This window comes from Schistocerca piceifrons, chromosome 1 (assembly GCF_021461385.2).
Source record: "Schistocerca piceifrons isolate TAMUIC-IGC-003096 chromosome 1, iqSchPice1.1, whole genome shotgun sequence".
Classification (NCBI taxonomy): domain Eukaryota; kingdom Metazoa; phylum Arthropoda; class Insecta; order Orthoptera; family Acrididae; genus Schistocerca; species Schistocerca piceifrons.
The window spans coordinates 800,620,544-800,632,569 of record NC_060138.1 but is presented as its reverse complement, the minus strand read 5'-3'; the positions used below and the strand labels follow the sequence as shown (position 1 = coordinate 800,632,569).

At 44.2% G+C, this 12,026-nt stretch overlaps 1 protein-coding gene across 1 annotated transcript in view; it reads left to right on the top strand.

Annotated features, from left to right (window-relative positions):
- The first annotated feature begins 330 nt into the window (after positions 1-330).
- Positions 331-12,026, top strand: part of LOC124713747 (transcription initiation factor IIA subunit 2) — a 42,547-nt gene continuing 30,851 nt past the window's right edge. The window contains exon 1 of the mRNA XM_047242969.1: positions 331-539. Coding sequence (XP_047098925.1) covers positions 468-539 — 72 coding nt within the window. The 5' untranslated portion in view covers positions 331-467. The remainder of the gene's footprint in view (positions 540-12,026) is intronic.

Genomic DNA, 12,026 nt, shown 5'->3' with positions numbered 1-12,026 from the left:
ATAATGACATTTTTCGGATCCAACTCTTTTTTGTGTAGTTTTGCACTTCTGTCTTCTCTCTGTAATTTCCGTCCAATAAATGTCAATTTCGTAGAAACGTGGACACCAGCATCCACGAACATTAGGTACCATGATGTGTATGTCCACTTCGCGCGTATAAAAGGTGGAAAACCATCTTGCGAAGATCGCAACCCCCGCGAAAGAGACAGTTGAGGACAGCCATTCGACCAAAGTAAATGCTCCTCGACGTGACGTGGCCGCGCCGTGACGCTTAGGGTGAATTGGCCTTTATAGTGATTTGTTGCTCTACGTTTGGCACGTCAAGTGGAAGTATTTCCAAATTCCAAAGACAATCGGTTGCTGAGCGCCGAGTGGTATGAGGCGTCTGTAGAAATTACTGTTTGTGTAGTGTGTATAAACCACTTTATTGTTATTATCCAACCCATCAAAAGGTTTAAGTGACTAAAATGTCATACCAGCTTTATAGGAATACAACATTAGGGAATACGTTGCAAGAAAGTCTGGACGAACTGATACAGGTTAGTAGTTTTAATGTAAATGTACGTAATATTGCGACGGACAGTGTCTTTGGAAACGATATCGTTATTTGAGATCGGGTAGTAAAAATCTAGAATTAATCCTGATTGTGAACGACTTAGCGAGATTAATATTAGCTGTAATTACTTGTTTCCATCCTTTATATAATTAGTCCGCAGTTGCTGCTTTTTTTTGCGAGTGTTTACGTTTTGATTTATATATTTTCGCAGTAAAATAACATTTACGGAAGAACAGTATATAGGAACATACATTTTACTCTATTCAATATGTTCCCGACAATTTACAAAAGCATACTACATCAGCCATGTAACACGAAACTAGTTTGGAGATGTAAGAATACATGTAAGTATTTACATAGTATATGACCGGCCGGCATACACAAAAAAAATATTTGTTCGCCAGATCCCAACCTGCAACTTTGAACAAATATTTTTATGTGCTTCAATCTTGTCGAACACCACACCATCTCAGAGCACAGTGCGTTGCACTTTGTGATTAAATCATAAATTTAACCAATTTCTGGAATTTTTATGTCCTGAGAGACTTGGTCAGTAAATTAGAAAACATTTTTCGTGGTATCTTTTTGTTTTAGGTGGTACCCAGTGAAATTATGCCAATTTCAATGTACTTGGATCGCACACTTGTTTGGTTCTGAGCTAACTTGTTAGCGCTGGTCGGCTCAATAATCGTATGCGGCCTAATTTTACCTATTTAAGAGTCCTTATCCATAACTCTTATTGAAAGGTTAAAATGCCATATACTTGGCAAATACAATATCTGGCTTGGAAGTTTGACCTAAATGTTAGAGAAGCCCTATTGTCTCCAAGTAGGATACTTACTTTTTCCTCATTTCATCTTCTTCTGCTACTGACAACTTCACACCCTGTTCTAGCACTGTGGAAACTGGCTTACAGGTATTCATGCCATATTTTTGTAGGATTCTCATTGTGTACATTGGTTGGTCAATCAACAATTCTCTTTTGTCACTTTTTATGATCTTCATATCTGGATATTGTTACTCTTCATCTAACATCAAAATCAGATTGAAGTTGTTTCTTGGAACTGTTCATCGAACTTTCATTTTGTGTCAAAATAGAAATATCATCAACCACATGGCCAAAATTACAGTTTCTTCTATGATATGTATTGGACCAGCTACTGATCGGCTCATGTTCATCTTTGTTAATGCTTTACGTAAGCACTGAGTCCAACAGTAAGCACTCTGTTTAAGACCATGCATGCCACTTTTCAGAAGCCAAGTTTTACTCTTTTCTTGAAGAGTTTTCTGGTGAAATCACAAAAATTGCTACTCAGTTTGCCATTGATAAATATGGTCTTCACATCCATGTAGTGAATTAAAAATTTTCTTTTATGGCAGCGGATAGGAGATATCTTAAATGAGCATATTCTTCTACATATGAGAATGTTTCTTTGTAGTCTGTCCCCTCTAACCGAGAGAAGCCTTTGATTACCAAATAAGCTTCAAAATTTGTATTGCATCTTCAGGATTTTTACTACTAAAGACACATCTCCCATTAGGAGACTGGGAGCTGTTCACAAAAAAGTTTGACTCCCTATGGGTCGACAGAAGTGTCCGATCCCACGCGTCAGCTTTGACCCGTGACGTAAGGGTGTTGTCGTGTGTGACGTCATGACGGCGCGGAGTTTGGTTTGAGTGTGGCTGTCTCCAGTTCTGTTTTATCTTATTTTATTTACTTTTCTGATCTGTTGGTTCTATCTCGTGAGATTTTTTTTTTTTTAATTTAGGAACACTTATTACTTATTTTAATTATCTGTTTCCTCGAATTTCTATTTTAGTTTATTATATTTATCTTTCTGATCTGTTCGTTCTATCCTGTGATATTTTTTTTTTTTTTTTAAGACAAAAACCACCAATCAGCTACTGAAGCATCTTATCTTCTATGGGTTGCAGGGGTTATGACCCGTGGGGAGGTGGGTGGGTATTCATGCATGGCTGTCTTCACTTACATGTTGTAGCTACGCAAGGCGTCTAAATTTGTTTATATTTAGTTTACCCCCCACCCAAAACACCCCATTTCCCGCGCTTGTCCTGTTAGTGTCATTAGGCTTCTTGTGGAAAGTGTGTGTGTTTGTTTTTGTTTCTGCCATATTTGTGACGTCATGGGTCAAAGCAGACGGTTGGGATCGGACGCTTTCGTATTTCCTTCCCTATTATGCTGTTTGCCAGACAAAAAGAATAAATTGTTAATCTGTGGTGATTTCAATGTAAATTTTCTAAGTAATTCTGATAGGAAAAGTGAACTAGAAGTATTATTAACTACATATAACTTAGAATCAGTGATCAATTTCCCTACACATATAGCTCAAAACAGTAGCATGTTAATAGATAATGTATTTGTACAGAAAGAGGATGTAAAACAAACACATGCTTTCCTTATGGTAAATGGGTTGTCGGACCATGATACACAACTGATTAACTTACAAAACCTAACAGGGTGTACAGTTCGGAAACCATTCTACATCTACATACATACTCTGCAATCCACCATACAGTGCGTGGCGGATGGTACCTCGTACCACAACTAGCATCTTCTCTCCCTGTTCCACTCTCAAACAGAACGAGGGAAAAATGGTTGCCTATATGCCTCTGTACGAGCCCTAATCTATCTTATCATATCTTTGTGGTCTTTCCGCGAAATGTAAGTTGGCGGCAGTAAAATTTTACTGCAGTCAGCCTCAAATGCTGGTTCTCTAAATTTCCTCAGCAGCGATTTACGAAAAGAACGCCTCCTTTCCTCTAGAGACTCCCACCCGAGTTCCTGAAGGATTTCCGTAACTCTCGCGTGATGATCAAACCTACCAGTAACAAATCTAGCAGCCCGTCTCTGAATTGCTTCTATGTACTCCCTCAATCCGACCTAATAGGGATCCCAAACGCTCAAGCATTACTCAAGAATAGGTCGCACTAGCGTTCTACAAGCGGTCTCCTTTACAGATGAACTACATCTTCCCAAAATTCTACCAATGAACCGAAGACGACCATCCGCCTTCCCCATAACTGCCATTACATGCTTGTCCCACTTCATATCGCTCTGCAATGTTACGCATTAAGTAAAAGTGTGAGGTCACTCAATCCAGTATCTATACAGCAATTCAGAGAAAGCTTAAGAATTGTTAATCGGGGAGATGTATATTATGAGCCAAATGCTAATGATAAGTGCAACATATTTCTTGATAAATTTATATCCCTCTTTGAACATTGTTTCCTAAAGAAAATTACCAAGTGTAACACCACACACTTTTCCAAGAAACCTTGGATTATTACAGGTGTTAAAGTCTCTTCAGAAAGAAAAAGAAAACTGTATCAGACAACAAAAACTATTAAAGATCCAGAAGTAGTTTTGCACTATAAAAATTATTGTAACATACTGAGAAAAGTTGTAAGGAAATCAAGATATATGTATGTTAGAGAAGAAATTAACAACTCCGGCAATAAAATAAAATCAGAATTGAATGTTGTTAGAAGGCAGACAGGAAAAGTAACCACTGGGGTAGGTGGTATTACTATTAAAGAGAATGAGACCATCCTAACCAACAGTACACAAGTAGCTAATGTATTCAGTGACCATTTCGTAAGTGTAGGAGAAAAAATTGGTGAGAACAGTTCAAAAGAAAAAGCCAGACAGTACATGGAAGGAATTTAGTCAGATTAAGTTTCACCTAACAATCTCTTGTGATATAAGTAAAATTATTAAATCTCTGAAAAATAAATGTTCTGTTGGAGTAGATGACATCTCTAATAAGATATTAAAACAATGTGGAGCAATTACAGCTGATGTTCTGAGTCACATACATAATTCATCACTAACTCAAGGTTAAAATATGCCATTGTCAGGCCTCTCTACAAAAAGAGGGACACCACAGATGTCAATAATTATCGGCCAGTATCCTTGCTTCAGCATTTTCAAAAACCTTCAAGAAAGTAATGTACTCAATAGTGGTTAGCCATCTCAACAGTAATGGGATACTTAGTAAATCCCAGTTTGGATTTCAAAAATGCTGTTCCACTGAGACAACAATATACAATTTCACTGTCCACATAATAGAGTCTTTAAATAGTAAAATGTCACCAATAGGAATTTCCTGTAACTTGTCCAAAGCATTTGATTGTGTGAACCATGACATTATGTTACAGAAGTACAATTCTATGGTATAAATGGAATAGCATACGAGTGGTTTAAGTCATACCTACAGAACAGGAAGCAAAAAGTTTCGTTATATGGGTCAAGTGATTTAAATAAGTTTGCCTCTTCATTTAATTGGGGTGAAATTACATTGGGTGTTCCACAGAGTTCAATCATGGGTCCCCTTCTGTTCTTGATATATGTGAATGACCTCCATTTTTATCTGAAACAGGAAGCTGAACTGACACTGTTTACTGATGATACAAGCATCGTTATTAATCCAGTAAAAGAAAGTCCAATTGAAAACGATACAAATAAGGTCTTTGGAAAAGTCATTAATTGGTTTTCTGCAAATGGGCTTGCTCTAAACTTTGAAAAATCACACTACATCCAATTTTCTGCTGGGAAAAGTACAGTTCCTTCAATAAATGTAACACATCAGCAGAAGTCAGTAGACAGGGTAGAGTATACTAAGTTTTTGGTTGTACATATAGATGAGAATCTTAATTGGAAAATTCATATTTTGGATCTTCTAAATCGACTAGGTTCAGCAACTTTTCCAATCAGAATAATTTCCAATTTTGAGGATATAGAAATTAATGAGCTAACATACTTTCACTCTCTGATGTCATACGGAATAACATTTTGGTGTAACTCAACATTTAGACAAAAAGTATTCACTGCTCAAAAGAAAGTGGTTAGAATAATGTGTGGGGTTCATAGTCGCACATCTTGTAGGCATCTTTTTAAAATATGGGGAATTCGTACAACAGCCTCACAGTACATTTACTCACTAATGAAATTTGTTCTCAGCAACATGGACCAGTTTAAAAACAACAGTGACATTCATGATTATAAAACCAGAAAAAAGAAAGTCTTACACTATCCTTTAATCAACCTATCTCTGGCACAGAAAGTGGTAAAATATGGTGATATAAAAATTTCCAGCAAATTAGCAGATGAAATAAGGTGTCTGACAGACAGCAGTAATAGCTTCAAAAATAAATTGAAATCATGTCTCCTTGACAACTCCTTCTATACCATAGATGAATTCTTGAATATGAATAAATAAATCTATAATTATAGTATATGCATTTTGTGCCATTTAAGGGAATGGGGTAAATAATAGAAATATTAATCTTTAACTCTGTATTGTAAGATGATGTGACTTACCAAAAGAAAGCGCTGGCAGGCCGATAGACACACAAACATACACACAAAATTCTAGCTTTCGCAACCAACGGCTGCTTCGTCAGGAAAGAGGGAAGGAGAGGGAAAGACGTATTAAACAACCATTTCGGCTAGTTCTAATAACTTTTACTTTATTTCCACTTCCGTTTTTCGTACATCACTGATCATTTTTAGCCGCTCTCCACAGGTTTTAACGTCATTATTTACAATTGTTAGCCTCATTTTCGTAATCTTTCACCACAACACCACGCCTTTTAATACATTTACACGTTTTTTCGAAATTTTCCCAAATTTCTCCGTCCTTTAACGTGTTTTAGCGGCAACACAACCACCTAACCTTCATGCACATCGCTGTCTACCAACCCAAGTTCACCACAGGATCAACTTAACCAACACTTTTTCGCATTTTTTCATACCAGATCTCCAGTTATTTTCTAGTTCACCCTTATTTCTCCCCATATATTTTTATCTTTCATTTTCATTTCAACCTCATGTTACACTTTCCACCTTCTAATACCATGTCACCCTCACAACACCCCCACAACGACCCCATTAAGTTTTATTTACATTCCCTCCGCAAACATGCCTTCACCCTAGCCAGATTACGCTCGCATATTTTATTTTCTCAGGCTTGTCTGACATTTGGCATAACCCCCAAAGGCCTCACACTTAAAGTTCCCATCTCTGGCTGCAACCCTTCTTTCCATCAGCTCCTATACCAGTTCCAAACTGAACAATCCATTGCCCTCACCCACCTAATCCTTCACCTACACATCAGCTCAGCCAATGAACACACCCGCCAACTCCTGTCCTTAATAAAAGTCCTCAATCTTTCCTCTCCCACATCCACACCGGCTATTCAGAGCATCCTCCTACAGGCCAACCGCAAATTAGAGCAGCATGCCACCCTTCACTTCAAAAAACTATCCAATCTCCTGGTTTCCCACCTCCGGAAAGGCAACTCACTCACCCTTCACAACCTTTCCAGCAAACCTCAACCACCTCTCATTGCACACAAACCCAGTCTCTCCCATCTACTCAGTCTCCCACTTCCAGCTCCACTCCCTCCAAAACCTCAAAATTCCAAGCAACACAATCTGGCACCACAACACCCTAATTCAGTAGTTAACCTTTCCTCCAAACCTCTCTCCCAATCTGAAACCTCTGTCCTATCCAAAGGCCTCACCTTCAGCCCCACTCCCAGATTCAACCAAACAGCCCTTGTCAAAGATTTACTGTCCTACACTCGTACTCTCTGCTGGAAGTATCACTTTGCCACGAAGAAATATGATCCTAATCCTACCCCTAATGATCCAACTCCCCAAGACACTATCCAAATTGAACCCTGCCTGGAACAGTTCCGTCCTCCCCCCAGGGGGTCCACAACTCTTTCGTGGATACATGCGTGGCGAGCACGGGGCCCCGAGCTGCATTTCCTTTCCCTTCCCCTCCTTTCCCCTCCATACCCCTTTCCCCTCGCCCTCTCCTCTCCCTCTATTGGTGTCCTTGCTTATGTTGGCCCCCGCTATCCTCCTGGTTCTGTTAGTTTTACACTCTGGCTTTGTTGCGTAATCATCTCCTCCTTTTGGCATTCCTTGGTCCCCCTCTGGGGTTTGACCTCCATTCCAAAATTTCTCTTCCGTAGTGTGAGCCATTTGGGGAAGAGCACCTTACCTAGTGTCTCCGACGTATGCCCTCCTAGTATATTCCACCTTTTCTTCTACGTCGTTGTCTGATGCTAGGGTGCATAGCCAGCACGGTAGCCAGCCCGTGTGGTGGGGTCGCTATGTACCCTTTTGGTTGAGCCCCCTGAACACACAGGGATCACACTTCTGATACCTGAGCTGTGACCTCCTCATGCATGCCTTGGAGTGGTTGCTCGTCATCCTGGAGCATCGGAACTCCCGGCAATGGCCGCCGTGCCAGACGGCCCTTGCTGTGGCTGGGTGGCGCCCGTGAGGAGAGCCCCTGATCGGAGTGGGTGGTATCAGGGCGGACGCTATGCAGATGAAACGCATAAGGGTCCAAACCTCTGGCCGCTCTTCTGCGGCCGTCTCTCTGCGTGGTACTGATTCCTCAAGTGCTGCTTCTCTTGCCCCTTCGGCCTTCCCTTCCGTGGCTACCCCCTGGGAGGATGGTCAGGCCCGTCGTCTAGGGGCAAAACCTTTCCCCCGTTATCTAGTTTGCACCAGGACTGATGGAGATACTTTCACCAGTGTCAAACCTTTATTCTTTGTGGAACACATTGAAGACAAGTTCGGCGAAGTGGACTCCCTGAGCAAGATGCGGTCGGGTTCGTTACTGATAAAAACTGCTTCGGCTGCCCAATCTGCGGCCCTTCGTGCCTGTACCCATCTTGGCACAATTCCCGTGTCCATTACCCCTCACCAGTCTCTAAATATGGTACAAGGTGTGATTTTTCACAGAGACCTCATCCTTCAAACTGATGAGGAACTTCGGGACAATCTCGGACGGCGGGGTGTTCACTTTGTTCGGCGTGTTCAGAAGGGTCCTAAAGATAATCGTATTGATACTGGTGCCTTTATCCTGGCCTTTGAAGGGGATACCCTTCCTGAGAAAGTTAAGATTATGGTCTATCGCTGTGATGTGAAGCCGTACATCCCACCTCCTATGCGGTGTTTTAAGTGCTTGCGTTTTGGCCACATGTCTTCTCGCTGTACCCAGGACCCTCTCTGTGGTGACTGTGGACGTCCACTCCATGAGGGGAGTCCCTGTGTTCCCCCTCCTGTATGTGTAAATTGTCATGGTAGTCATTCTCCACGTTCAGCAGATTGCCCAGTCTATAAGAAAGAAAAAAAGATACAGGAGTATAAGTCTCTTGATCGTTTAAGCTACACAGAGGCCCGTAAGAAATATGCACGATTGCACCCTGTGTCCATGACATCTAGTTACGCCTTGGTTACATCTTCATCCCTTCCTCCCCCTTCCTTACCCCCGTCCCGGTCCCCTCTCCTTCCCCCCTCCCCTCCGGCTCCCACACCTTCTCCTCTGGGCGCCGCTCCCCCTCCCCAGCCGGAGAAGTGTCCCACTCCTTCGGCGTCTGCCGGTCAAGGGCGCCTCTCCCGGGATGCCCCTTCCCGGCACCTTCCAGGTCAAAGGTCTGCTGCAGCGCGGCGACCGCGAGAGCCGCGGTCTATCGGCCCCCAGGTCGCCCGGTCTCTTTCTGTTCCTGATCTTGCTGCAGCTGGCTCCATTATGCCACACAGCCCTCCTCGATCTCAGCCTGAAAAGAAGAAGAAACATAAGTCCCGGGACAAAGAGCCTCTGGTGTCACCGGAGGTCCCTTCCCCGGCTTCACAACCGGATTCTGACCTGTCGTTTATGGATGTCGCCCCCTCCTTGTCGGTGACGGGTGGGGACCCGGCGGTATGACTGGATTTAGCGTGTTCAGCCCTCATTTAAACCATCGTTCTGTGGTTCTCCAATGGAATTGTAATGGCTACTATCGTCACCTTCCGGAATTGAAATCCCTTCTTTCGTCCTACTCAGCAGCTTGTGTGGTTCTCCAGGAATCTCATTTTACTGATGCTCACTCACCGACTCTCCGTGGGTTCCGTGTTTTCTGTCGAAATCGGGTCGGACCCTTGCGGGCTTCTGGTGGCGTTTGTACGTTGGTCCGTACAGACATTGCTAGCACGTGGATTCCTCTCCAAACTACATTGGAAGCAGTTGCTGTTAGGGTCCACTTAGACTCTGCAGTCACAGTATGCAATCTTTATCTCCCTCCTGACAGGACTCTTACACCTGCTGCCTTAACCACCCTTCTTCAGCAACTTCCTCCTCCCTTCCTCCTCCTTGGGGATTTTAATGCTCATCATCCTTTGTGGGGCAGTGCCTTTCCATCTAGACGAGGTCTTCTTATCGACCAATTTATTGCAGACCACGACCTGTGCCTTCTTAATGATGGCTCCCCTACTCATTTCAGTGCTGGTCATGGTACCTTTTCTGCCATTGATCTTTCTCTTTCTTCTCCCTCTCTCCTCCCTTCATTACACTGGTCGCCACACGACGACCTTTGTGATAGTGACCATTTCCCGTTGATTATCACGCTCCCTTCCCGCTCCCCGATGGAGAGGTTACCTCGTTGGTCTTTCCACCGCGCCGATTGGCCTCTATATACTGCACAGGTCGAGTTTTCTCCCTCTTTGTCGGGTTGTATTGATGACGTCCTACGTGACGTGTCTGACGCGATTGTTCGCGCTGCTAACCTTGCTGTCCCGCGCTCATCTGGACAATTTCGTCGTCGGCAAGTCCCGTGGTGGAGTACGGCCATTGCCATTGCCATCCGTGATCGCCGTCGAGCTTTGCAACACTTTAAGAGGCACCCATCTGTAGCCAGCCTTTCTACCTTTAAGCGCCTTCGCGCTAAAGCCCGTTATTTAATCAAACAGAGCAAGCGGATATGTTGGGAACGATTCGTTTCTTCCCTTGGTTCCACTGTCCGTCTGTCACGGGTATGGGCTACACTTCGCTCTCTCCAAGGTTGCCATCGGCAGTCCACCCTCCCAGGCCTTCACCTCCCAGATGGCATTTGTACGGACCCATTAGTTCTTGCAGAACATCTTGCGACCCATTTTGCAGTGGCATCAGCGTCGGCCTCCTATCCAGCTGCTTTCCTTCATCAAAAACAGCAGGCTGAAGCTGTCACCTTATGTTTCACCACTTGTGAGTCAGAATCTTACAACGAACCTTTCACTGAATGGGAATTTCTTTCTGCTCTATCTGCTTCTCATGATACGGCTCCTGGCCCAGATTCCATTCATAACCAGCTGCTTCAACATCTCAGTGCTCCACAACGGCACCATCTTCTTCGGGTGTTTAACCGTATCTGGCTCCAGGGTGACTTCCCTTCTCAGTGGAGGGATAGCATTGTGGTTCCTGTCCTTAAGCCTGGTCAGAACCCCCTATCTGTTGACAGCTATCGGCCAATTAGTTTGACCAATGTTGGTTGTAAGTTACTTGAACGGCTGGTAGCCCGTCGGCTCACTTGGGTCCTCGAATCTCGGGATCTATTGTCCCCTTACCAGTGTGGCTTTCGAGAGGGACGATCTCCAATCGATCATTTGCTTCGCTTGGAATCCGCAGTTCGGCAGGCTTTTTCCCAGCGCCGCCATTTGGTTGCAGTGTTTTTTGACCTTCGCAAGGCCTATGACACGGCCTGGCGCCATCACATCTTACTAACCCTTCATCAGTGGGGTCTTCGGGGCCCACTCCCGATTTTTATCCGCCAGTTCCTGATCCATCGGTCATTCAGAGTTCGAGTTGGTACTGCTTTTAGTTCTCCACGGACCCAGGAGACGGGCATCCCACAGGGTTCTGTCTTGAGTGTCCTTCTTTTCCTCATTGCTATCGATGGACTTGTGGCCTCTGTCGGTCCCTTGGTCGCCCCTGCCCTGTATGTGGATGATTTCTGCATTTGGGTTAGTTCCTCCTCGATGCCATCTGCAGAACGGCAGCTCCAGGTGGCTATACGGCGTGCCTCTGCATGGACCCTCTCCCACGGGTTTCAATTCTCTCCTTTAAAATCGCGGGTGGTCCACTTCTGTCGCCGTACTACGGTCCACCCTGATCCAGAGCTCTATCTCGCTGCACAAAGATTGCCTTTGGTTCCACAGTTTCGTTTCCTAGGTCGTCTTTTCGACAACAAGCTCACTTGGCTGCCCCATATCAGACTCCTGAAGGTAGGATGCTTCCGTAAACTCAATGTCCTTTGCTTCCTTGCCCACTCCTCCTGGGGTGCGGACCGTTCCCTCCTCCTCCGTCTTTATCGTGCTCTAGTTCTGTCACGTTTGGACTATGGTTGTCAAGTTTATGGTTCAGCTGCTCCTTCCACGCTGCACGTGCTGGATCCAGTCCACCATCGTGGTATCCGTTTGGCCACCGGTGCCTTCCCTACTAGCCCTGTTGATAGTCTCCTGGTTGAAGCTGGGATCCCCCCCCCTTTCTGTTCGGCGGTCCCAACTTCTGGTGTCTTATGCCCTTACTATCCGTTCTTCTCCCGCTCATCCTTCCTATTCTATCCTATTCCCAGACCATGGACGTCGCCCGCCTGACTCCCGCCCTCGGGCGGGTTTACCGGTTGGGCTGCGC